The sequence below is a fragment of the Barbatula barbatula genome, assembly GCF_947034865.1.
Source record: "Barbatula barbatula genome assembly, chromosome: 21".
Classification (NCBI taxonomy): Eukaryota; Metazoa; Chordata; class Actinopteri; order Cypriniformes; family Nemacheilidae; genus Barbatula; species Barbatula barbatula.
The window spans coordinates 1,792,879-1,820,463 of record NC_136784.1 but is presented as its reverse complement, the minus strand read 5'-3'; the positions used below and the strand labels follow the sequence as shown (position 1 = coordinate 1,820,463).

At 38.5% G+C, this 27,585-nt stretch overlaps 4 protein-coding genes across 5 annotated transcripts; all 4 read left to right on the top strand.

Annotated features, from left to right (window-relative positions):
* The first annotated feature begins 3,948 nt into the window (after window positions 1–3,948).
* Window positions 3,949–14,742, top strand: LOC306910527 (uncharacterized protein). The gene is made up of 7 exons (XM_079485114.1): window positions 3,949–4,225; window positions 8,862–9,403; window positions 9,579–10,637; window positions 11,236–11,341; window positions 12,661–12,714; window positions 13,429–13,451; window positions 13,573–14,742. Exons 1-5 carry the CDS (start codon window positions 4,120–4,122, stop codon window positions 12,681–12,683), a joined length of 1,836 nt encoding a protein of 611 aa, XP_079341240.1. The 5' UTR covers window positions 3,949–4,119; the 3' UTR covers window positions 12,684–12,714; window positions 13,429–13,451; window positions 13,573–14,742.
* Window positions 13,436–14,072, top strand: LOC306910447 (E3 ubiquitin-protein ligase TRIM21-like; the record flags this gene model as incomplete). Its single annotated transcript, XM_079485024.1, has 2 exons — window positions 13,436–13,451; window positions 13,573–14,072. 2 exons carry the CDS (start codon window positions 13,436–13,438, stop codon window positions 14,070–14,072), a joined length of 516 nt encoding a protein of 171 aa, XP_079341150.1.
* A 145-nt stretch (window positions 14,743–14,887) lies between the features above and the next one.
* On the top strand, window positions 14,888–26,346 carry LOC306910529 (uncharacterized protein). Of its 2 annotated transcripts, XM_079485116.1 has the most exons (6): window positions 18,126–18,470; window positions 20,751–21,934; window positions 22,524–22,629; window positions 23,992–24,066; window positions 25,117–25,191; window positions 25,484–26,346. In XM_079485116.1, the coding sequence occupies exons 1-6, from the start codon at window positions 18,365–18,367 to the stop codon at window positions 25,561–25,563; spliced, it is 1,626 nt and encodes a 541-aa protein (XP_079341242.1). In that variant the 5' UTR covers window positions 18,126–18,364; the 3' UTR covers window positions 25,564–26,346. The 2 variants fall into 2 exon arrangements, 1 of the variants encoding a protein (XP_079341242.1); XR_013788164.1 differs by lacking the exons at window positions 18,126–18,470; window positions 22,524–22,629; window positions 23,992–24,066; window positions 25,117–25,191; window positions 25,484–26,346 and adding an exon at window positions 14,888–14,988 and having other exon boundaries at window positions 20,751–20,874.
* On the top strand, window positions 25,627–26,163 carry LOC306910446 (E3 ubiquitin-protein ligase TRIM39-like; the record flags this gene model as incomplete). Its single annotated transcript, XM_079485023.1, has 1 exon — window positions 25,627–26,163. A coding segment is annotated over one exon (537 nt), but the record flags the coding sequence as incomplete, so codon positions are not given.
* Window positions 26,347–27,585: the final 1,239 nt, after the last annotated feature.

Sequence of the window (27,585 nt, the reverse complement as noted above, 5' to 3'; positions counted from 1 at the left end):
ACAGAGAAATATATTCGGATCATTGACTACCATAGTAGGAAGAATTTAATGGTAGTCAAGGGTCCCCGGGAACTGTTTCCTAAATTCTTCAAAATATCTCATTATGCGTTCAACAGAACAAATTTGCCATATTTCTTTCCTACTATGGTAGTGGATGATGTCCTGGAACTGAAAATTGCTAACATTCTTCCAAATATCTTTCTCTGTGTTCATTGAAACAAATACATTTATACAGGTTTGAAAAAAAATGACGACAGATTTTTCATTCTTGGATGAACTATACTTTAATGGGCCAAGTGCAATTTCTTGCATTTAAAAATATTGTTTGTATGTATAACATTTCAAGATCAGTGGTCTTCTCACAACATGCCGGCTTTAGGAGAGAGATGGTGAGTTTGTATTATTTTTATCAGGTGTGTCTTTTGTCACATCCCGTACAAAATGAACACAAACTTGGGCCTCGTGTATAAAGCTATGTGTACCTTTCACCCTTAAAGTGTGCATATTATCAGTAAAGAGTGTCTGTACGGTGTGCACATTTGTATAAATAATGAATCGTGTGTGAAAAATTGCACATTTGGATTCCCTTTGTTTATACATGCACACAACAGACCCTTAGTCCTGACCGATGTACACTTTTAGGAAAGTTGACATCAGTATAAATTTAAATATTAGTTATGCATTCTTTGATATTTGTTGTTTTGTTTCGCTCAAAAACCTTTCATTGTTAAAATGACATATAAGTCATGTGAAATTTGTCTCTGCCTAGAGCAAAATATTTCAGAATCTTATGCACGGTCACGTTTCTCTCTTGTGTCACCTCATTAAATGATTGCTAAATGCTTTTTTTATCATAGTTTTTTCCATTATAAAATGCAAGTCCATGAAATTTTTCCTTTCCATCGTGCAAATAATTAAGTCACAATGAAAAGGTTTGTTTTTGGGTCATTGTTGTTTCAGATGGAAAAAAGTGATTTCAATGTAAAGCACCCGGACGTCACGCAGCCGGTGAGATCATCACAGATAAACGTTATCAGCGGAAATGTTTTTCTGTTTCTTTGTGGGTGAGGAGGAACACGTTTCTATTGAAAACAGCACGTGTGTTTCAGATTACTGACAACCGGCTATTATTTGGGCACTTCTTTAAAATAATTGCCATGTGACAAAGCATGTGCTCCTTACAAAGGTTAACAGAGAGATGACACAGCAGCAGTCTTTAGGTTTCAGTGGTTCAGAGAAATGCGTCACCGCTGTGCTCGTTCTCAGTGGACTTCCCTAAACCAGCACAAACTATCTGACGTTATTTTTAGGTTTTGTATTATAAAATGACAAACATCACAATGTTATCAGACCCTCCACGTGTGCTCACTTTACAAAATGAAGCTGTCATTCTGAGTCTGTGTAACCTATTATAAAGTAAGACATTATAAATGAGTGTTAAGCTTTTATATCTGATGAATGTCACATGCAGGATTGTTCATTGACAATTATGACACCCACATGAGACTATTTATGACTTTATTGCGAAATGCATATACTGTTGTTTGAAGTTTAACTAAAAAAGTAGGTTTAATAAGACAGGAATAATAAATAGTTCTTTTAACCTATTGACTCGAGCTGATTTATTCAAGTAAGAGATAGTGAGAGACTGTTTTGTAGGAAAAGCCTATACCCAACCCGAACCATAACTTGTGTCTAAAATGAGAGAGAAATAATACGTGACAATGGTGTACAAGCCCGTCTCCCGTAGCCAGACCTTCCCAACCCTGTTGTAAGCTTGAACCTCACATGAGCCGTAAATTCCCAACGTGGTTGATTGAATGTTGTCCCTGGATCAGTGACCGTCAAACAATCTGTAAAAGCTGAAATCCCTAGAGAACAGATCCCCTTGAAGGTCTTTTGTTAGCTTTCTAGTTATGCCTTTCATTAGACGCCCATTATTTGGTGAACAATTGGTTTCATGTTCCCACTTTGGGGATGTATCAAAGTTTCCTCTTCCCCTTTAAGTTTCCTTGAATTACTTAATCGTGTCATAACTAAAAGTTATCAAGCTCATACATTGAATAAAAAGTGAATCATTTTGCTGAAGTCTTTTATTATTATTTCCTCCTCAGCTCTTCCAGTAAGTGAATGAATGTATGTCGACTGTCCAACAATGCCACCTGGAGACAGAAACAGGTATTCATAAGCAGATATTCTTACACATGTAATATTTTTGGTTGTGTTTTACTTAAACGTAACATAACATTTAAATGTTTAATGTTGCGTGATATAATTAATGTGTAAATCTCTCCCAAAACCAGCGGACCTTCACGATTATACCTAATTCCTCATTTTGTAGACTACATTTCATATAGTTGAGAAACTTAAGAGGAAACTAGGTGAACCAAAAACAGACAATACATGAATCTTGAACTCCCTCATTTCCCGGCACTCAGTCTCTCACTATCAAAACTTAAGTGGTCATATTGAATACACAGCTATGACAATAATAAACATAGGCCAACAAAATGTGACTGAGACCACAAAAAATAAGCTTTTGGAGGAACTTGTGACATGTGAACCATATTTTATTAACTTATTAAATTAACAGATCCATAACTTCCGTGAACAAAATATATAAATGTATCTCTCTTATCTCTTATTAAAGTAATGCTTATGTGTCTGACTGTACAACTTAACCTTAATAAACAAATCATACCATAACATGATTCATGTACATTTTTAACATTATTTCTTAATAGGCAGCATATGAAATCTAAAGTAATCAATCAAAAAATGTAGGTGATAAAAAACATGACACTATCTGCCTCAGGAGATGATGGAGGTATGAAGAGATGTGAGACGGTGCTCTGATTTCGGTGAGCTCCAGCATGTCGTGAATGTGGCTCTCCCGAGGCTGCTGTCGCACATCTGACAGCCGCCGTGAGCCACTGAGGACAATGTCAATTTTATATACATAAAAGTTAATTTTCTAATAGCAAACCTGTTTTTATAGTTTTTCTACAAGAGATAAAACTGTATTTAAAAACAATTATGTTTTATTCCAATATGAAAGCACAAAGGACTTTCAGTTTGCACTGCTTTTCAACCTATTTAATTTGTATTTTTTTTTTGTTATTTGTGTAACTCCCTCTCCTGTTTTTGTTCTTGATTTGTCTAATTATTATTCTTTATTTTTTGTCTTGTCTGTTTCGAGCCATGGTAATGTTTTATTTTCTCTCATAAATGCACAATAGATTAAATGCACATGATCAGAACACCTGCGTTCCACCATGAATGATGAGAGACTGAGCAATCTAGGTTTCTTATGTGTGGAGTCCAGGAGAGCCAAGTCTCTGAACTTTGATGAATTTGTAAACTTATTTGCTTTAAAGCACAATAACCGTAGAAACAAACTATTGTAGGTTTTGTACTAGTGTAACTAGTGACATATAATTTGGAAACAGCTTGTAAATTTGCTGAATTTTCATAGTTTGCACTTGAAATAAAATTCACTTGAGTAAATCATTTCTGGTCCTTTTTAAACATTTTATTATCATTGGGAGATATTTATTCTGTTTTCAAAGTGAATTTCCTAAGTTTTATTTTATTAAATAAATTGAGGGTGAGTAAGATTATGACGCTCAGGATTTTGGTAAACTTTAATAAAAAAAATGCCATTGTAGACTAGCTATTGCACATTATACATCATTGTGATTTGGGCACATACAATACTTTAAAAAGTATTTTAAGGTTGGATAAGTGCCATGTATGTTTGCAAAATTATGTTTTTTGTGCCACCCCAAAGTAACTACTGGCCCCTGCCTGGCCCCCCCATGAAGAATTCCTGGCTCCTCTGCCAAATGCCTAAATGTAAATGTGATGTAATGTCCCCGTTTTCAGCTCCTCCCAGACGCGGCTACTCTCGCCGATCTGTTACCTGAACAGCAGTTTCAGAAATTCGTCAGAAGAACATCGTTTTTTGTCGGTAATGTTTGCTCCTGGTCTTCTAATATGGTACTAAAGATGAATACAAAATATCCACATTCTCAAAAGAGAATTTGAATTCTTATCGACTCAATTTGTTGTACCCGATCTGATATAAAATAAAATAATAACAAAATTTGCTGAAAAATAATGCCTTCACGAAAAAAAAAACTGGAAAGGAAACTAAATCGAAGGGATTCTAGCACAGGCAGTTCATCACTGCCAACCTGGATTGAAAACTCCAGCCAGCCAGCAGGTAAATTAACATTTCAAATTTAGCTGATAGTTTGTACAGTAGCCTGCATTTTCCATTATAATCTATAATCGTTTATCACATAATATTAATAATATTTATTCAGACCATATGGTAGGACTGAACATAAATTAACATTAATTACCTAAAAGAGTTAGGTACATTAGCTTAGTATAACATAATATAGATTTATGCTGTATAATATTAAATTAAGTGTCTAATACGATGCGTAATTGTGATATTCTATCAAAACATATATAATAAAGTCTGAAATATCTTTGACCGTATGCTGACTTTTTTAGTTTAGGCCACTGCCCCTCAAAATGTCTGTGCACAGCCCTGAATATATTTATCTCCAGTTACTTTAAAATATATTTAAAATGTACTTTAGGAGCCAGAATCACTGTGGCTTTGTTGGCACAAAAAGTTATGAGTGACACGAATAGACTGAACTTCCTGGTTTGCAGGTGTGTGACAATACCTGTAACATCTATGTAGCAACAAGAGAAGGTCAAGCTAACATAAAAACAAGTTTGGTGACAAAGGGGAGGGTAAATGCCTGAAATAGACTAAAACTTCTGGTTTATAGGTATGTGAAAATACTTGTTTAATTCCTGTAGCAACGAGAAAATGTGAAACTCTTGATTTACATTGATACTGGTGCATTAAACTACTGAAGTGTTTAAACTGAAAATTTCTTCAGGTATTTCATCCCCAACCAAGAGCACATTAATGCTAAACTTACATCACATGACAGCAGTTTGAAGTTATAGCTGCACTTAGTGAGTTTGATTGGAGGGTGACACCATGTGGGTAATGATGTGATGGAAACCTGGTGAGGGGATTAGAGAATCGGGGCAAGTGTCGTAGACACCGAACACCTGCGGAGCGGTCAAAACCGGCTCCTGACGAGTTTGACACAAAACAACACAAGACACAGAACCAAGACAGGGCTAGGATCATGACAGTACCCCCCCCATTGGCGCCACTGGGCGTCTACGGAGGGGGCTCACCTCGCTTCCGGTGGAAGTCCATGATCAGCGACCGGTCCAAGATGTCGCGAGACGGCACCCAACACCTCTCCTCTGCACCATAACCCTTCCAGTCCAACTAGTACTGATACCCCGGCCCCGCCGACGTACGTCCATTAACTTTCTGACGGTGTAAGTCGGTGAACCATCCACGAGGCGTGGGGGAGGAGGGGAGGGGCGCTTTCTGGCAGGGTTGAGAGGGGAAGTGACAATGGGCTTGACCCTGGAAACATGAACTCGGCTGAACGGGTGAACTCGACTTAGATGAGCGGGAAAGCTTGAGCCGGACGGCCACCGGATTAACCACCTTAGTGATGCGGAATGGGCCAATGAACCTGGGAGCCAGGTCCAAAGTGGAAAGCCATACCCGCTGACCACACACATAGGTCGGAGGAGAGGACCGGTGACGATCGGTCGCTGCCTTGTTCCTCTGAGAAGTTCGGGCCAGAACCCCTCTAGTCCACGTCCATGTGCGACAACAGCACGAAACGAAGGCCACAGCAGAAGGAACTGCAGCATCGAGCTCCTGAGAAGAGAACACAGGCAGTTGGTAACCCACAGAACATTCAAAGGGGGACATACCTGAGGAGGATAGTGGAAGGGAATTGTGGGCATATTCAATCCAGGAGAGCTCCAGGAACCGGGAGTCTGAGATGTTAGACAGCGGAGTCTACGTTCGAGATCCTGTTTGGCTCGCTCGCACTGCCCATTTGTCTGAGGTTGGAAACCGGAGGACAGACTCGCTAAGGCCCCGATCTGCCTACAGAACTCTTTCCAAAACCGGGAGGTGAACTGAGGACCCCTATTGGACACGACATCGGTGGGTAACCCATGCAGACAAAAAACATGGTCCACCATCAGTTGAGAAGTGTCCCGGGCGGAGGGAAGCTTGGCCAAAGGAATGGAGAAACGGTCCACCACCGTAAGGATGACGGTGTTGCCGCCAGAGGGGGGAAGACCAGTGAAAAAGTTCAAGGCAATGTGTGACCACGGGCGGGAGGGTATGGGAAGTAGCCGCAACAGACCAGCAGTTGGGCGGTGGGAAGGCTTACATTGGGCGCAGACCGGGCAAGCCAACACAAAATGTCTAACATCTGAGGCCATGAAGGACCACCAAAACCGCTGACGGACGGAGGCCAAGGTTCCCCGATTACCTGGATGTCCGACCTGGAAGAATGGCCCCACCGCAGAACTTCGGGACGCAACGCAGCTGGGACAAACAACCTTTCAGCCGGACACTCTCCCGGTGCTTGCCCCCCTCACCCGGCCTGCTCCACCCGTCGTTCAAGATCCCAGGTGATCGCTCCAATGTGGAGGGGGAGAGGTGGCTCGCGACTTGCTGAACACCGTACACAGATTGTGATACTCCTCCGGAACCCAAGACAAGTCAGGGCAATCAACCTGTAACAGAGAAGACACACAGACAGGAGACGGGGCAGTGCCCAGACCAGATAAGACGGTCTTTTAACGGGCATTGCGTGACTTGGTGTCCCGGCTTGCCACAATAGAAACATAGCCCATCGTAAAGGCATTGCTGCTTCTGCAGCGGCGACAGGGGAGAGCACCCCAGCTGCATAGGCTCCTCCGCGGAGCTAGCTCCAGTCGTCCTGGAACTCATGCTGATGTCTTGGACCCGCCAATAGGGAGGTGAGGGCTGTCTTCGGCGGTGACTGTTGATCCGGGCTTCGACGCGGAGGCAGAGGTTGGCATGGGCGTCCAAATCGTGAGGAACATCCAGAGCAGCAATTTCATCTGCGATGGTCCGATTTACCCCATTCAGGAACCGAGCGGGTAGGGCTCCCTTGTTCCAGTCACAGGCGGCCCCCAGAGTCTGGAACTTGATGGAGTAGTCTGTGATAGTATTCCGACCCTGGGACAGACGTGAGAGCTGAGCGGCCGCCTGATCACCCTGGGCTGATCTGTCGAACAGCCTCGTCATCTCAGCCCGAAAGTCCACAAATGAACGGCAACACACTCCTCAGTGGCATAACGGCATGGCTGGAGGGAAAATACTAGCACACACTGGGAGAGGAACGGACGGCATGCGCTGGATTCTCCTCTGAAGACTGGAGGACTGTTGACATGGGGCTCAGCGTCAGCAGGATGTCTGCGTGAGGAACTGGGAGGAGCCTGACTCACAGCGAGCTCTCGGTGTAACCCCGAAACCAGTAACCTGATCTGCGAGTATTCCCAACTCCTGAGCCATGACGTTCAACCTGGTGGCCTGCTGTCTGAGGGCGGCTCCCTGCTGCTGAATCGCGTTGCGAAGAGGGTCCATCCCCACTGGGTCTCCAGGATGGTCAGATCGTTCTGTCATGGTACTGGGACACAAGAAGGTTCGGAGACGCAAATGCGGGGAAGACAAGAGATCTTTATTGCGTGAGACCAATAACTCCACTTAGCACACCAGCCTTGAAACAACCATGTAGGCCTGGCAGAGAGAGGGCTCGATCCACCAGGACTTACGGGAGAGCAGAAAACGATTCCTCCGGAGATCCGAGCCCGAGGGGAACTCGATACCGTGAGAGACCGCGGGGAGAGGAATCGACCCGAGGGCACTCTCGGGAGAAACGACAGATGACCCAATTCAGGAGGAGAAATACTCGCGGCGAGCACGGCGGGGAGAGCCTCGACCCGCCAGCCAGTGCCAGACGAGAGGCGAGAACCATCAGATGGAGAAGAGCCAGCAGTGAGCGGTTCACAGAGGTCCGAGACGCCAACGATGACTTATGGGCAAAACAACAAAAGCAAAGAGAACTAAAGTAACAAAGACTGAGTGAACAAAAACTGGAATACAGGAACAAGGTAACTAAGACTAAGAGTAGAAAGGATAACTAAATACTGGGATACTTGAGACTAACGGGGACATGACGAGAGTAGCCAGGAACGAGAATAAATACATACAACGATCTGACAAAGAACGTGAGGACAAGAGGGGTTTAAATAGATAGAACTTTACCAGCTGGAACGAGCTACAGGTGAAACTAATGAGTGAGCCGAGGCGGCAACTATAGGCAATAAACTACAGGAGTGTGGGTAATGATGTGATGGAAGCCTGGTGAGGGGAAAGCCTGACGGAGACAGGGAGGGCGGGGCAAGTGACGTAGACACCGGACACAAAACAACACAGGACACAGAACCAAGACAGGTCTAGGATCACGACAGAATTGAATTATTGTAAGAGTGAACACAGTTGATCTTTTCATACAGGCAAGTAACAGAAATTTAACACAGATTGTCCTCAACAGATTTCTAATATAAGTCCTCGGGTTAAGTATCTTGGGTTAATGTTGGAAAAAAAAAAGATTTAAATTTGTTTTGTGATTGTAAATTTAATAGTTTGTGTAATTTTGTAACACGCAACAAAGAAACGGGAAGTTTATGAAGTTTATGTTCATCACATTTACTTCAGATAATCGCATGTACTGCAGTTAATCGTTTTATTTTGTTTCAGTTACTTTGAATATAAAAGCTCACCCCAGTGAGAGACACAATTTATATATCTATGAGCTAATGTCAAGCATAAAAGTATATTACTGTTTTTAAAACCAAAAGGAACATGTCAAATGTATAAGTTTTTGATATAATTTCATAATTTATTTTTGCAGTGATGTCATCTTTCAGTTATCAAATGAGTGAGAGGCTTGAGTGTTCAATCTGTCTGGAAGTGTTCAGTGAGCCAGTCAGCACTCCATGTGGACACAACTTCTGTAAGATCTGTCTCAGTAGATACTGGAACAGCAGTCAAGACTGCAGATGTCCAAACTGTAAAGAAACTTTCAACCAGAGACCTGATCTCAGGATTAACACAACACTCAGAGAACTTGTGGATGAACATAAGAAGAAAACTCAAGAAGAACAAGCTGAAGCTGAAGTTGTGTGTGACATCTGTACTGAAGGAAAGCTGAAGGCTGTGAAGTCGTGTCTGGTGTGTCAGAGCTCTTACTGTGAAACTCACCTGGAGCCTCATTTGAGAGTGTCAGGATTACAGAAACACAAACTCTTTGATCCTGTGAAGAATCTGCAGGATTATATATGTCAGAAACACGAGAGACCTCTGGAGCTCTTCTGTAGAGATGATCAGACACGTGTGTGTCTCATCTGCACTGTGACAGATCACAAGAATCACAACACTGTTCCTATAAGAGAGGTGAGTATACTGTAGGAAGAGTTCACTCAGACATATGTGTTATTCCTCAATAGATCTCTATTATCTCTTTACCAAAACAATGTTTTTTTTATATTAGTCTTATACTAGTATTGACTGAAAAACACTCCCTCATGTTTAATAGATCATGTTTTATTTTTCTTTGTAATGGTGTCAGTCTGAGCTGCAGGAGATGATGGAGGAGAGGCAAAGAGGAGCAGAGACACACAATGAACGTGTCATTAAATATCTGGAGCAGGAGATCTCTGAAATGAAGAAGAGAAACATCAAGCTGCAGTCGATCGCAGAGATGCACAGAGCAGCAGAGACACAACATGAATGTCTCATTAGAGATCTGAAAAAGGAAATCACTGAGATGCAATTGAGAAACAATGAGATGGAGATGGTGAAACAGAAGCAGAAAATAGTAGAGAATGTCCTTAAACTTCGAGATCAGGAGATCGCTGAGCTGAAGAAGATAAACGCTGAGCTGGAGATGGTGAAACAGAAGCAGAGGGCAGCAGAGAACTTCATTAAAGTTCGAGATCAGGAGATCACTCAGCTGAAGAAGATAAACACAGAGCTGAAGAAGAGAGACGATGAGCTGGTGATGGTGTTGATGAAACGGAAGACAGCAGAGAGACAGTATGAAAATACGATCAGTGATCGAGATCAGGAGATCATTGAGCTGAAGAAGACAGACGCTGAGCTGAAGAAGAGAGACGCTGAGCTGGTGATGGTGAAACAGAAGAAGAGGACAGCAGAGAATTTCATTAAAGTTCGAGATCAGGAGATCACTCAGCTGAAGAAGATAAATGCAGAGCTGAAGATGAGAGATGATGAGCTGGTGATGGTGTTGATGAAACAGAAGACAGCAGAGAGACAGTATGAAAATACCATCAGAGATCGAGATCAGGAGATCACTGAGCTGAAGAAGAGAGACGCTGAGCTGGAGATGAGAGATGCTGAGCTGGAGATGGTGAAACAGAAGCAGAGGTCAGCAGAGAACTTCATTACAGTTCTAGATCAGGTGATCGGACATCGAGATCAGGTGATCACTGAGCTGAAGATGAGACACGATGTGCTGGGGATGGTGTTGATGAAACAGAAGACAGCAGAGAGACAGTATGAAAATACCATCAGTGATCGAGATCAGGAGATCACTGAGCTGAAGAAGAGAGACGCTGAGCAGCAGCAGAAGATCTCAAACACTGAAAATAATCTCCTCCTCTTACAGGTCAGCGAATCTCTCTCTCATCATACAGGCTCTTTCATATCTAAGGATACTTCATTGAGTTAAATTAATATATACATTGACATTTATATTTGTACAAACAAATTATATTTATTTAATATTTTAGGTAGATACTTTTTTTCAAAGTGACTTTTTATCAGTTGAAATACAAACAAAACTGTGGACAGATAGAAACATGATAGCAACAAAAGACAACAGAATCCATTATAAACAAAATATTCTGGCCCTTCTGTATGTGGCGCGATGCAAGGCGACAAACGTCTAGTGACAAAAATGTATGAACTTGACCTTTGGGTCATAATTAACCCCTGATAGGTTGTTTTCACCCAAAATGTTGAGTTCTTTTAACCCACTGTTGGGTCAAAACCATTTGCTGGGTTATTTTATCCTAATAGTCGGGTTTGACCCTTTTTCAAATGACCCAGCAGCATTTTTTAGAGTGGAGAGATCCACCAGAGAAGTCTGGTTTTTGACTTTATATGATATTTTAGTTCATCTCAAGACAGTCTGTTAATTATTAAGATTTCTGCTGAAATGCTACACAAGAAACATGTGACATCACCGGTGTGTTTTCTTTAAGGAACAACATCAGGAGCTCTTGAGACGTCAGCAAATGTTTTCATCTGAGGATTTTTGCTCAAGCATTATAGGAATTGTCCTGTTAGTGTTGTATATTATTGCATCTGGTAGGTGAAGATAATACATCAAGTTTAATGTTTAACACCAGTTCAGGAAACACCTGAGCTACAGAACAAATGAAGAGTTTGGCTCCTAAATTAGAAAACTCATGTTTTTTATTGTGTATTACAATGAATATAAATCAAAGTGCAGTTGGTTTGTTTTGATTTAAGTCATAAAAACAAAAAAATACAGCTAACTAACACTGTGTCGACACCGGACGCCACTGGTGCAACACAACAAAAGTCATTAGAAACACAGAACCATTATAATAAAAAAATTCCACACTGGATGGGTGACAAACCCATTAAGAAGCAGCAGGTTGTCATGTCGCACCTGTCGCATCCAGTGTAGACAATAAAACACAATAGAAACATGATGACATAATACAAAAATATGATTTTTTAAAACATTTTCAGAGCTTTTGTGTTATATCATTTAGGATCCAAACTTTTCATTTATTTAAATACTGCACCAATATTGTAAATCTACATCTGGACCAAACAACCAGTCTTAAAGCTGAATCACACTACAAGACTTTTGCTCAGTTTTGATTTGGCATTTTGGGAAGATTATTTTATTGTTTTGATATCATTTCGTATTTTGTTGGTATACGGAGAAATAGAAAGTGAAAGAACCAGGGCTTTCCCTGAACGGTTCTGTGTAATGCAATTGCAGTTTTTTAACAAAGCAAGACCGACGTACCACAGTTATATTTCCAAATCAAATAAGAAAAAAATACTGCATTGACTGCACTAGAAGCGATCCTCCCAAGATGGCGCAAATTCAAACAGGTAGCTTCACATTGTTTAGTGTGAAAAATAGCCAGAAACAGCAGCTTTTGGGTTATCTATTCTCCACAATGTCATTTCAGCGTTAATTTAAAGCCGATAGAGAGCGTTGATACAAGTCTGTTTCTTCTTAGCAATAGCCTGCTACAGCACCTCAGATGGATAACTTTAAAGGCGACTTTCTCAATATTTAAGATTTTTTTTGCACCCTTAGATTTCAGAGATTTAAAAAGTGATATCTCAGCCAAATATTGTATTGCATCCAAACACCATACATCAATAGAAAGTCTATTTATTCAGCTTTCAGATGATATAAATGAACTATTATGACTGGTTTTGTGGTCCAGTGTCACAAATGAAGTTTCGAATACAAACAAATAAGGCAACTGTTCACATAGTAAGATCAATGTTGAGAGATCAGAATTTGATGTTATTTTGGTTCGTCTCAGGACAGTCTGTTAATTTTTAAGATTTTTGCTGAAATGCTTCACAAGATACATATGAGATCATCTCTGTCTTTTTCTTGGAAACACCAGCTAGACTTGAATTGTTGCAGTAGAGAAACCGTGACCTGGAGACAGATAAAGCTGGTTAGTAAAGATCAGATCCTCTGTAAACAGTTTAATTTGAATGCAATGAAAACGTCATTTTAAACGTATGTGCAATTTAGTTTTTATTGTAAAGATGACAGATACACTGTATGTTGGATGTTTCCTTTTGCTCTAATAGTCTTTATTCCAGAAGTAAAATATGAGACTATAGAGATGATTTAAGACAGCAGACTTAAGTACAAGTACAAGGAAACAATTTTATAATGAAAAATGAAATCAAATGAGCAAATAAAGAAGGATTTTTGTAGAAGATTTGAAACACACACACAATAGTGGGGGCATTACATAGACATCCATTGATTTTATATCAGTCTTATGAAATTCTATCTCTGAACCACAACAACTAAACCTAATAATCACACAAACATGTGCTAGACATTAGATTTAAAGAAAAACAAGATTTTTATTAGTGGGGACCAACAAAATGTCCTCACAAGTGGGTTGTAATGATAATTCACTGTATTAATGCGAACATTTCAAGTTCAAGTTCATGAATGTTAAAAAAAATGAACATTTGATCATCCTCACAAATAAAGATTTACTGCACACACATCACATGTAGTTTTATTATAGGGGGGTTGAACTGCCATGCAAGCCAAGTTTTTTTACAATTGATTATTAAGACACACAGACACACAAACAAAAAACAAATCACAAGATCAGCTGATGTTTTATTGTCATTTGTCTTTACAGAGAGTGGATGCAGCAGTTTGCAGGTACAGTCCTCTGCTCTCTTCACTCTTATATTACAATACTTTACAATTATACACTGACACATTATTCATGAAATATCACAAACATCATCAGTTGTGATTCATATTCTCTGATCTCTCTCAGTGAACGTGACTCTGGATCCTGATACAGCTCATCCTAGACTCATCTTGTCTGATGATGAGAAACAAGTGAGCTCTGGAGACATTTATCATAAACTCCCAGACAACCCAAAGAGATTTGATAGATTTCCATCTGTCCTGAGTAAAGAGGGATTCTCATCAGGGAGATTTTATTATGAGGTTCAGGTGAAGGGAAATACTGACTTGATCTTAGGAGTGGTCAGAGAATCTGTTAACAGGAAGGGAGTTATTCCATTGACATCAGATGATGGATTCTGGGGTTTGTGGATGATTAATGAAAATGTATATATAGCTGGTTCTGATCCTTCTGTCCGTCTGTCTCTGAGTGTAACGCCACAGAAGGTGGGTGTGTTTGTGGATTATGAGGAGGGTTTGGTCTCCTTTTATCATGTGGAGTCCAGATCTCAAATCTACTCTTTTACTGGTCAATCCTTCATTGAGAAACTCTATCTATATTTTAGTCTTTTTCTAAAAACTCGTTGATCATCACACCTGTCTTATAATAAACAATTGCTTTTCATGATTTAAAATAAAAAGTTAAGTATGTCTTTTTTGGAGGACAATAAAATGTCTTTTATCAACAGCTGTTATTCAGTTTTTTTAGGTGGAATGGGCAGTCAATACATGACGGTTCTTTAATAAGTTGTCAATCATCAAGATTTTACATTAAAATGAATATGAATGCATACGTGTTTTCTTTCAATAAATCAATTAACATTTAAAACATTTGACGACATCTTTATCATTTTATAACCAATAGCACATGCTGTGATAAAGGCCAACAGATGTCTTGAAATATAGGCCTACTGCACTTATTGTTCAATTTCAAACATCAGTGTGTTCTTTTTTAATAAACATTCAAGACAATGTGACCGATCTGAAACTGCAACAAATTCACTGACTTGACCTTGAAAAACATGCTTTAAAAACTTTGGTAAATGCTTTTTTCGAGCTAAAGGTTGACATTTGCATTGAATTGCCCACATGTCCAATATTTTGACCTATTTTGTTCCCAACTGAGCAACATTTGTCTTTTGTTTGACTTACATAACTTTATATGTTTTGCTTATAGTCAATGTTTTCTTCTACAGCTGCTTTGTAACAATGAAAATTGTAAAAAGCACTGTAAAAATAAAGCTGACTTGACTTGACTTAATATTACCATTATCATAGTATTATATGGCACTGCAAGACTACATATCCCACAATGCCACGCGGTCAACTGTGATGTTTTCCAGGTCAGCGGCGAATTGAGCGTATTGTTGACTCCACACATCGTTGTGTTGTAGTTGTTTTATTTTCTCTGTAAATGTAAATATATAAATAAATATCTATGAGTAGCACTGGTGCACCCCACTTCAAGAGAATGTGCACCCACCCGAAAATGAATACCGTCTGTGTAAAGTACCTAAGTCTGTGTACATTTAGTTTGGCTTAGTTATATTTACAAAAACATATTAACGTTGCTGCTGAGGAGAAATATTTCCCAAGTGAAACATGCACTGCGTAGTTGAATATGAATATATGACAAAAGTTGAATATATTACTGTTAATTTGTCACTAAATGTAATTATAATACATTTTTAGGCGATAATGTATTTTTTTACGTTCAAATCTGCAGTCCCTTAATAAAGATCTGTTTAAGCGTCTTTTTAAAACACAGTTTGGACGACTTCGGAGATATGAGCCCCAGGCGGTCACCGGGCGCTCAGAGCTCATGTACCCCGCCAAATTAAGCCTCACCTCGGAAAGTGCTTCTTAATTCACCGCTGGCACCGATGAACTGAATTGAAGGGGGCTGTGGGGACCCTGTCTACCAGTTCAACGCCAGAACAGAGACAAGCCTAGAATGGATCTTGTAAGCTTTGTGCCTGAAGACTCATCAACATCATCCTGGTGTGTTTTGTTATGATAGATTTTGACCAAAATATTGGCTGCATTTACAGTATTCAACCTATTGCCAGATTATTCTTACAGATACTGTTATATTGTTATGATTTCATCCGCTGTCAAATCACATTGTTCAAAAAAAAAGCCATTATGGACCAATGTAAAATACGGGACAAATTGATTTGATGCGGGACGCGTCACTGTTAAAACTCAGGCTTGTCAAGCAATCGTTTAGGTTGAATAATTCTGTACACATGTTGAATAATTTAAAGTAGATTAAATGCACATGATCAGAACACAGCTCATTCACTTTAAAATCACTAGGAGAATTAAAACAATTCGTCTTTGCTATATACTTCTAATTCAAACTTATAAGGCACGGCCCTGTATCACATAAATCATGTTTTACTGCTACGGATAAATAAAATAACATATTTGATCTTTTTAAAAGCCATTTCCACAGTGAAAAACATTAAAATAAATCTAGTTTTTATAAAAACATATTTTATAACAAATAAATATATTACAGGCCCGAATAACAGGCAATAATGGATTTCACATTTCCTTATGACAACCATTAATTTTAAAGTAGCTGTAATCGAGACACGAAGCAACTAGAGACTATGTCACAACCAGAGTCGCGTCAGAGCAGATGGAGGGGCATTGGATCATCGGCGGGGGGGCACTGTCGTTTGATAAATATTTTTTGACGCATTGGCAACATCATAGTAGCATGGAAATCCAGACCTAAATCTGAAAGATCCATATAGAATGACATTGAACGATTTAGACCTGGTTTTTTTTATCTAAAAGAGGAACAGAAGACAGCTCTGAAATTTGCGGGTTTGCCGACCGGACACGGCAAGAGTCAGTTAGCTCCAATGATCTAGAATGACATTCTACCCTTGAATGTTAGCTCCAATGATCTATCTATATATAGAATGTCATTATATATATTTTTTTAATACATATAATACACAACAGATGACAATTGTTAGGTTAAACGTTCAGAATACGAACAACAGAACAGAACAGGACAGAAAATAATAATACAAATATAATATAGGCTAAATAAAAAACATAAATAGGCATACAATAAATAGCTATATATTTTTTATACTTAAATAATTAACAAATTACGACGACAAAAACTAAAACACTGAATCGGTTTTTTAAAGAATTTCCCCATCAGACAAAGTTTTTTCGTATAGATGTTTCTGAAAACTTAAGGCTTTTTTCTTCATAAAACGAGTTGGACATCATCACACCAATGTCTGCGTATGGACCAGTTAAATCGCCTGCAGAGAATAAGGATGTCACAACAATAATGAGCCACTCACACAAGGTATAATTTAGTTTTTGATTTGCGTAGAATGCACATTTTGTAGAACTTGAGAAATAAATAAAGATAAAATAAAATACAGGAAATGGAACAAATTAAATACAAAGTGTGCTTCAACAAATAAAATTAATTCTTTAAACACCGTTTTTTCTCAGGGTTTCAAGGACTTTGAATACTAAAGACTCATTTTCTAAACAAAATAATTAAAGGACAAGAATAAATGTATATTCTGCTATTACTTTATGCTAATTCTTGTTTTTAACCCGGGTTACACACCTCCCAGCAGTTTATACACGCACCTAGCAGAAATGACATAAGCCCTTATCTTTACAGATAGCCAAGTATAAAACACAAATGCAGTTAGAACCCACAAACATTCATCAACAATTCACCTGTTTAGTAGGCCAGTGAAAGCCATGCAGGGCTGGCTTCAATAAGTGAATCGAACAAACGAGTTATACCCTCAGAAGAGTTGCAGGCAACGAGTGTTGCTACTGAACCGTCTAAGTACTGTGTGTCCTTCCATTCGCTTGTGCATTTGCGTGTCGAGTCTTTCTCGAGTGCAAGCTGCACTCATCTCATTTTTATCTCGTGTATTATTGTGCGTCTGTTCTTCATCTTGAAATGGATTTTGCGCGCCATGAACAACCAAAATTATGCATTTTCCCCATTCTTTTTATTTAATTTAATTTAAGATACAGTTTGAACATTTAATATTAAAATAATAACTAAAAGGGATATTTTTTTGGGCCACACCATGGCCTGTAGTGGAGGGTCATCAATGACTGCTAGGGGGGGGGGGGGGCACGGCCCTCGAATGCCCCACCATAGCAACGCTCTGTTTTTCATGGCAACGGTGTGTTATACTTCGCAGTTGTGTTAACAGACGGCAGTAATTTAATGCCAAAATGGCCTCACTTTTGTATTGCAACAGAAGCAAACTAAACTGATTTTTATTTCCTCAATATGTCCTGAGTAAGGGAAAAAATATATTTGTGATTCTTTATCAAGTCTTCTGTTATGTATTTTCACCACAAAGTTTTGACTTATTTTTTGTGTGTTCCGAGTGTGTTTTATACTTTTCTAGTATCTTGTACCCCTCTGTCATTGTATCATTTGTTTTTATTCAAATAAACAAATCACATCCGCTCACTTTTGAAAAGCTTGCACTCCCCTGTATATATATATATATATATATATATATATGTGTGTATATGTAGATATGTATGTGTCTATGGTTTCACGTCCCCGTTTTCAGCTCCTCCCACACGCGGCTACTCTCGACGATCTGTTACCTAAACAGCAGTTTCAGAAATTCGTCAGACTGTAAAGGACATCAGTATTACAGACAGGGGTTGACTTAATAATTACATCGTTTTTTGTCGGTAATGTTTTCTCCTGGTCTTCTAATATGAATACAAAATATCCACGTTCTCAAAAGAGAATTTGAATTCTTATCGACTCAATTTGTTGTAGGCCTACCCGATCTGATATAAAATAAAATAATACCAAAATTGCTGAAGGCACACTTTTTGGAAAAATAATGCCTTCACGAAAAAAAAAACCACAAAGGAGACTAAATCGAAGGGATTCTAGCACAGGCAGTTCATCACTGCAAACCAGGATTGAAAGCTCCAGCAAGCCAGCAGGTAAATTAACATTTCAAATTTAGCTGATAGTTTGTACAGTAGCCTGCATTTTCCATTATAATCTATAATCGTTTATCATATAATATTAATAATATTTTATTCAGATCATATGGTAGGACTGAACATAAATGAACGTTAATTACCTAAAAGAGTTTAGTATAACATAATATTAATTCATGCTGTATAATATTAAATTAAGTGTCTAATACGATGCATAATTGTGATATTCTATCAAAACATATATAATAAAGTCTGAAATATCTTTGACCGAATGCTGCCTTTTCTAGTTTTGGCCACTGTCCCTCAAAATATCTGTGCACAGCCCTGAATATATTTATTTCCAGTTACTTTAAAATATATTTAAAATGTACTTTAGGAGCCAGAATCACTGTGGCTTTGTTGACACAAAAAGTTATGAGTGACACGAATAGACTGAACTTCCTGGTTTGCAGGTGTGTGACAATACCTGTAACATCTATGTAGCAACAAGAGAAGGTCAAGCTAACACGCACGGTCCATATAGATTTATAATGTTAGTGGTTAAGCAGATTTAAGTGTGAGGGGGTATTTAATCAATAAGCAAAATGCTGTTTTATTCTTCTGTTCACACTAGAAAGGCAATACTTGGGGCAAATGATCATTTAAATCCCTTCTCATATTTGTCTTGATCATGTGAGATTCATGTGTGCATGTACATCGGTATGTATCTCCAGTTACTCTGAAATGTATTAAATGTACTTAATTGGCCAAAATCACTGTAGTGGCTTTGTCTGCAAATGATAAAAATAGGTTTGGTGACAAAGGGGAGTGTAACTGCCTGAAATAGACTCAAACTTCTGGTTTATAGGGATTTGAAAATTCCTGTAGCAACAAAAAAATGTGAAACTCTTGATTTACATTGATACTGGTGAACTAAACTACTGAAGTGTTTAAACTGAATATTTCTTCAGGTATTTCATCCCCAACCAAGAGCACATTAATGCTAAACTTACATCACAGGACAGCAGTTTGAAGTTATAGCTGCACTTAGTGACTTTGATTGGAGGGTGGTAGGTGGGTGTTTGTGGGGGGGGGGGGGGTGGCTTGTTGGTTGTGGTTTGGGGGTTTCATTTGTTGGTGCTGTGTGGGTCTGGTTTGGTTTTGTTTTGTGGTCGATGTCAGACAACACAGGAATAAGTTACATTATGCCATTACTATTTTCCCTGGTTGTTCCTCTGTTCTATGGAATGGGACCGGGTTGGACCTGCACAGTTCCGGCGCGTGGGGCTTCCTGGGTAGCAGGTGGTCGGCTCTCCCTGTTCTTCATGGACATTTGCTCGGTTGATTTTGGACAGGGTCACTGAGTGCAGCTATGACATGTCAGAGGAGATCTGACCCTCCCGGCTGAGCCTGGTTTCTCCCGAGTTTTTTTCTCTCCATTTATTCATCATTGGAGTTTGGGTTCATCGCCCACAGCAGGGCAGTTTTGGTTTGCTCACCTGGAGACTGCATTTATGTATTTATTTATTAGATATTATTTATTAGAAGGATCTTGCTTGGTCTATAAACACCATGCACTGTGCTGTGTTTTACCTTTGTGTGTTTTTTTGTTTTTCTAATTTGCTTCTGTAAAGCTGCTTTGGAACAATGCACAATTGCACATTGTGAAAAGCGCTATATAAACAAATTGAATTGTGTTATGGTACTGGGACACCATGTGGGTAATGATGTGATGGAAACCTGGTGAAGGGATTAGAGAATCGGGGCAAGTGTCGTAGACACCGATCACGTGCGGAGCTGTCAAACCGGCTCCCCACGAGTTCGACACAAAACAACACAGGACACAGAACCAAGACAGGTCAAGGATCACGACAGAATTGAATTATTGTAAGAGTGAACACAGTTAATCTTTTCATTCAGGCAAGTGACAGAAATATAACACAGATTGTCCTCAACAGATTTCTAATATTAGTCCTCGGGTTAAGTATCTTATATGAGAATGTTGGACAAAAAAAGATTTAAATTTGTTATGTGATTGTAAATTTAATAGTTTTTGTAACACGCAACAAAGAAACGGGAAGTTTATGAAGTTTATGTTCATCACATTTACTTCAGATAATCGCATGTACTGCAGTTAATCGTTTTATTTTGTTTCAGTAACTTTTAATATAAAAGCTCACCCCAGTGAGAGACACAATTTATTTTAATGTCGAGCATAAAAGTATATTACTGTTTTTAAAACCAAAAGGAACATGTCAAATGTATAACTTTTTGATATAATTTCATAATTTATTTTTGCAGTGATGTCATCTTTCAGTTATCAAATGAGTGAGAGGCTTGAGTGTTCAATCTGTCTGGAAGTGTTCAGTGATCCAGTCAGCACTCCATGTGGACACAACTTCTGTAAGATCTGTCTCAGTACATGCTGGAACAGCGATCAAGACTGCAGATGTCCATACTGTAAAGAAACTTTCAACCAGAGACCTGATCTCAGGATTAACACAACACTCCGAGAACTTGTGGATGAACATAAGAAGAAAACTCATGAAGAACAAGCTGAAGCTGAAGTTGTGTGTGACATCTGTACTGAAGGAAAGCTGAAGGCTGTGAAGTCGTGTCTGGTGTGTCAGAGCTCTTACTGTGAAACTCACCTGGAGCCTCATTTGAGAGTTTCAGGATTACAGAAACACAAACTCTCATACGCTGAGCTGGAGATGGAGAAACAGAGGCAGAGGGCAGCAGAGAACATCATTAAAGATCGAGATCAGGAGATCATTGAGCTGAAGAAGACAGACGCTGAGCTGAAGATGAGAGACGCTGAGCTGAAGAAGAGAGACGCTGAGCTGAAGAAGAGAGACGCTGAGCTGGAGATGGTGAAACAGAAGCAGAGGACAGCAGAGAACTTCATTAAAGTTCAAGATCAGGAAATCATTGAGCTGAAGAAGGCAGACGCTGAGCTGAAGAAGAGAGACGATGAGCTGAAGATGGTGAAACAGAAGCAGAGGACAGCAGAGAACTTCATTAAAGTTCAAGATCAGGAGATCACTGAGCTGAAGAAGGCAGAAGCTGAGCTGAAGAAGAGAGACGATGAGCTGAAGATGGTGAAACAGAAGAAGAGGACAGCAGAGAACTTCATTAAAGTTCGAGATCAGGAGATCACTCAGCTGAAGAAGATAAACAAGGAGCTGAAGATGAGAGACGATGAGCTGGTGATGGTGTTGATGAAACAGAAGACAGCAGAGAGACAGTATGAAAATACCATCAGAGATCGAGATCAGATGATCACTGAGCTGAAGATGAGACACGATGTGCTGGTGATGGTGTTGATGAAACAGAAGACAGCAGAGAGACACTATGAAAATACCATCAGAGATCGAGATCAGGAGATCACTGAGCTGAAGAAGATAAACACGGAGCTGAAGAAAAGAGACGCTGAGCAGCAGCAGAAGATCTCAAACACTGAAAATAATCTCCTCCTCTTACAGGTCAGCGAATCTCTCTCTCATCATACAGGCTCTTTCATATCTGAGGAGACTTCATTGAGTTATATTAATATATACATTGACATTTATATTTTTACAAACAAATTATATTTATTTGATATTTTTGGTAGATACTTTTTTCAAAGTGACATTTTATCAGTTTAAATGCAAACAAAACTGTGGACAGAAAGTAACACGATAGCAACAAAAGACAACAGAATCCATTATAAACAAAGAATTCCGGCCCTTCTGTATGTGGCGCGATGCAAGGCGACAAACAAATTGGTTTCTACTGACAAAAATGGATGAACTTGACCTTCGAGTCATAATTAACCCCTGATAGGTTGTTTTCACCCAAAATGTTGAGTTCTTTTAACCCACTGTTGGGTCAAAACCATTTGCTTGGTTATTTGATCCCAACAGTCGGGTTTGAGGCTTTTTAAAACCCCAGCAGCATTTGGAGAGATCCACCAGAGATGTCTGGTTTTTGACTTAATATCATATTCATCTCAGGATAGTCTGTTAATTATTAAGATTTCTGCTGAAATGCTACACAAGAAACATGTGACATCACCGGTGTGTTTTCTTTTAGGAACAACATCAGGAGCTCTTGAGACGTCAGAAAAAGTTTTCATCTGTGGATTTGTGCTCAAGGATTGTAGGAATTTTCCTGTTAGTGTTGTTAATTATTGCATCTGGTAGGTGAAGATAATACACAAAGTTTAATGTTTTACACCAGTTCAGGAAACCCTGAGCTACAGAACAAATGAAGAGTTTGGGTCCTAAACTAGAAAACTCTTTTTTATTGTGTATTCCAATGAATATAAATCAAAGTGCAGTTGGTTTGTTTTGATTTAAGTAATAATAACGAAAAAAGTACAGCTAACTAACACTGTGTCGACACCAGACACAACACAACACAACACAACACAACAAAAACATTATAGAAACACATCAGAACCCATTATAATAAAACATTTTCCACACTGGATGCGGCGCGGCACGATGTGACAAACCCATTAAGAAGCAGCAGGTTTTCATGTCGCACCTGTCGCATCTGGTGTAGACAATAAAACACAATAGAAACATGATGACATAATACGAAAATATGATTTTTTAAAAACATTTTTAGAGCTTTTGCATTATATCATTTTGGATCCAAACTCTTCATTTATTTAAATACTGCACCAATATTGTAACTCTACATCTGAACCAAACAACCAGTCTTAAAGCTGAATCACACTACAAGACTTTTGCTCAGTTTTGATTTGGCATCTTGGGAAGATTATAATCCACTGCTATTATTGTTTTGATATAATTTCTTATTTTGTTTGATATACGGAGAAATAGAAAGTGAAAGTACCGGGGGTTTTCCCTGAACGATTCTGCGTAATTGCAGTTTTTAACGCAGCAAGACCGACGCAAAAATACTGCATTGACTGCACTAGCAGCGATCCTCCCAACATTCAACACTTCATGACGTAGCTTCACATTCTTTAGTGTGAACAAAATAAGCCAGAAACACCCGTACAATCTTCACTCACTGCTGTCCGCTCTTGGAGAATTACCCACTCGAGTTTGGTATCTATGTTAAGCTTAGAAGTTCAGCTTTCAGGTTCATCTATTCTCCACAAAGCATTAAAACAAGTCTGTTTCTTCTTAGCAATAGCCTGCTTCAGCACCTCAGACGGATAACTTTAAAGGCCATTTTCTCAATATTTAAGATTTTATTTTTGCACCCTTAGATTCCAGAGTTTTAAAAAGTGATATCTCAGCCAAATATTGTATTGTATCCAAACACCATACATCAATAGAAAGTCTATTTATTCAGCTTTCAGATGATAGTTAAATTAAATTTGATAAATTAACTATTACGACAAATGAAGTTTCGAATACAAACAAAAAAGGCAACTGGTTACAGTAAGATCCATGTTGAGAGATCAGATGTTTGATGTTATTTTAGTTCATCTCAGGATATTCTGTTAATTGTTAAGATTTTTGCTGAATTGTTTCAGAAGATACATATGAGATCATCTCTGTCTTTTTCTTGGAAACATTAGCTAGACTTGAATTGTTGCAAAAAGAAGTCACAGAGCTGCAGAAGAGAAACGGTGACATGGAAACAGACAATGCTGGTTAGTAAAGATCAGATCCTCTGTAAACAGTTTAATTTGAATGCAATGAAAACTTCATTTTAAACATATGTGCAATTTAGTTTTTATTGTAAAGACAACTTTATGTTAAATGATCTTAGGTTTTGTATGATGACAGATTCACTGTATGTTGGTTGTTTCCTTTTGCTCTAATAGTCTTTATTCCAGAAGTAAAATATGAGACTTTAGAGATGATTCAAGACGGCAGACACATCAAGTACAAAGAACAAAATTATAATAAAGGAAACATTTAAATAATGAAATCAAATGAGCAAATAAAGAAGGATTTTTGTAGAAGATTTGAAACACACACACAATAGTGGGGACATTACATAGACATCCATTGATTTTATATCAGTCTTATGATATTCTATCTCTGAACCACAACAACTAAACCTAATAATCACACAAACATGTGCTAGACATTAGATTTAAAGAAAAACAACATTTTTATTAGTGGGGACCAACAAAATGTGCTCACAAGTGGGTTGTAATGATAATTCACTGTATAAGTGGGAACATTTCAAGTTCAAGTTCATATGAGGACCAACATTTGGTCCTCACAAATAAAGATTATCCTGTACACACAACACACATAGTTTTATTATAGGGGGGTTGAACTGCCAAGCAAGCGAAGTTTGTTTACAATTGATTATTAAGACGCACAGATACACAAACAAACACAAATCACAAGATCAGCTGATGTTTTATTGTCATTTGTCTGTGGATCACACTACAAGACTTGTGCTCAGATTTCCCTCAGATTTTCAGTCTAGAGTTCTAGCAGATGATATATGAATTCTATACATTTATAACTATTATAACTGGTTTTGTGGTCCAGTGTCACAAATGCAGTTTCTAATACAAACAAATAAGGCAACTGTTCACATATAGTAAGATTCATGTTGAGAGATCAGAATTTGATGTTATTTTGGTTCATCTCAGGACAGTCTGTTAATTGTTAAGATTTTTGCTGAATTGTTTCAGAAGATACATATGAGATCATCTCTGTCTTTTTCTTGGAAACATTAGCTAGAGTCGTATCCTTGCAAAATGAAATCACAGAGCTGCAGAAGAGAAACAGTGACCTGGAGAAAGACAAAGCTGGTTAGTAAAGATCAGATCCTCTTTAAACAGTTTAACTTGAATGCAATGAAATCTTCATTTTTACACAAATGTGCAATTTAGTTTTTATTGTAAAGACAACTTTATGGTCAATGATCTCAGATTCACTATATGTTGGATGTTTCCTTTTGCTCTAATATTCTTTATTCCAGAAGTAAAATATGAGACTTTAGAGATGATTCAAGCCAAGTTTGTTTACGATTGATTATTAAGATGCACACACAAACATAAATCACAAGATTAACTGATGTTTTATTGTCATTTGTCTTTGCAGAGAGTGGATGCAGCAGTTTGCAGGAACAGTCCTCCGTTCTCTTCACTCTTATATTACAATACTTTATATTTATATACTGACACATTATTCATGAAATATCACAAACATCATCATCAGTTGTGATTCATATTCTCTGATCTCTCTCAGTGGACGTGACTCTGGATCCTGATACAGCTCATCCTGGACTCATCTTGTCTGATGATAAGAAACAAGTGCGCGCTGGAGACATTTATCATAAACTTTCAGACAACCCAAAGAGATTTGATATATTTCCATCTGTCCTGAGTAAAGAGGGATTCTCATCAGGGAGATTTTATTATGAGGTTCAGGTGAAGGGAAATACTGACTTGATTTTAGGAGTGATCAGAGAATCTGTTAACAGGAAGGGAGATATTCCATTGACACCAGATGATGGAATCTGGCGTTTGTGGATGATTAATCCAAAAAATGTATATATAGCTGGTTCTGATCCTTCTGTCCGTCTGTCTCTGAGTGTAAAGCCACAGAAGGTGGGTGTGTTTGTGGATTATGAGGAGGGTTTGATCTCCTTTTATGATGTGGAGTCCAGATCTCATATCTACTCTTATACTGGTCAATCCTTCACTGAGAAACTCTATCCATATTTTGGATCATATCTAAATAGTAAAATCCCGTTGATCATCACACCTGTGATAAAATAAACAATTGCTTTTCATAATTTTAAATAAAAAGTTAAGCCTGTCTTTTTTGGATGACAATATAACGTCTTTTACTTTTACTCGCAGCTGTTATTCCGTTTTAATGGGCAGTCGATACATGACAGATTTGACATTAAAATGTATATGAATGCATAAGTGTTTTCTTTCAATAAATCAATTAACATTAAAAACATTTGAAGACATCTTTGTCATTTTATAACCAATAGCACATGCTGTGATAAAGACCAACAGATATACTGCACTTATTGTTCATTTTCAAGGTGTAATCCATCTTAGATCAGTGTGGCCTTATTTAATAAACATTCAGGACTTTAAAGCCTTGCATGGTTTTACTTCTCACTTCTTGAGTGAACATCTCTTGTTTTACAGCTCTCAGGCGTCTGGTCAGTTGGTTTTACCTAGAATTTCAAAATCAAGTACAGATCCTTTTCCTATCTAGCGCCTAAACTCTGAAACAGTCTTCCCTGCACTGTCCAGGAGGCAGACACACTGTCAGTTTAAATCTAGACTAAAGACGCATGTTTTTAATCTTGCATACACTACACTATCCTAATATATATATTCCGAAGGTTTAGGCTGCACTAGTTAGATCAACCGGAACCAGGAACACTTCCAATAACAACTGATGCATTTGTTGCATCAAAGAGTGCAGAACATCACTCTACTCTCAGCCAGTCTTGTCTCATTGTTCCAAGGTTACGCATGACGCAGTCCATGCCCAGAACAGACAAATGTTGTGATGATAGACCTGGATAAAGGACGTGTCGACTCTACAAAATTATTAATGATAATCGTAAATCTAATTTTTTATTTTGCCTTGTTGTGCAAGCACTATCAAGCTTGTGCTGAGTGGAACTGGAATCCCCTGGTTAGGCCTGATTTCCCTCTGAGGGTTTTTTCTCCTCCAATGGAGTTTTGGGTTCCTCGCCACCGTTTGCATACTGTTTTGCACTGTTTGCCTCACCTTGAATAACCTTATATGTTTTGCTTATAGTCAATGTTTTCTTGTACAGCTGCTTTGTAACAATGAAAATTTCAAAAGCACAAAGCGCTTTATAAATAAAGCTGACTTGACTTCACTTGACATAAGTTGCCACCCGCCATTGAAAAGGAACAGAAGAAGAATTACCTCACATGATCACGTACGTATGGTGTACGAAGGCCGGAACGCATTCATACTACACCCATTCATGCAAAACAGGTACCCATTTAGCCCTTGTTAAGTAAATACTTACTGAAACCTATTTATTGAGTATGCCATTTCGGATTCAGCCTATGACAAGCAGAACAGCACAAACCGGTTCATGCACACCCACACACATTTCTGATTAAAGAAAAATTATAATAATGTTCTAACTCAATATATAACTTCTATAATACTTAGAGTTAAAAGCCATAGCAAGA

Coding starts and splice junctions, on each gene's coding strand:
- LOC306910527 (XM_079485114.1), top strand. CDS start 4,120: ATGCCTTCACGAAAAAAAAAACTGGAAAGGAAACTAAATCGAAGGGAT. Junction 9,404..9,578: donor ACACTGTTCCTATAAGAGAG/GTGAGTATACTG, acceptor TAATGGTGTCAG/TCTGAGCTGCAGGAGATGAT. Junction 10,638..11,235: donor ATAATCTCCTCCTCTTACAG/GTCAGCGAATCT, acceptor GTTTTCTTTAAG/GAACAACATCAGGAGCTCTT.
- LOC306910529 (XM_079485116.1), top strand. CDS start 18,365: ATGCCTTCACGAAAAAAAAAACCACAAAGGAGACTAAATCGAAGGGAT. Junction 18,471..20,750: donor AAGCTCCAGCAAGCCAGCAG/GTAAATTAACAT, acceptor TTATTTTTGCAG/TGATGTCATCTTTCAGTTAT. Junction 25,192..25,483: donor CCTGGAGAAAGACAAAGCTG/GTTAGTAAAGAT, acceptor TTGTCTTTGCAG/AGAGTGGATGCAGCAGTTTG.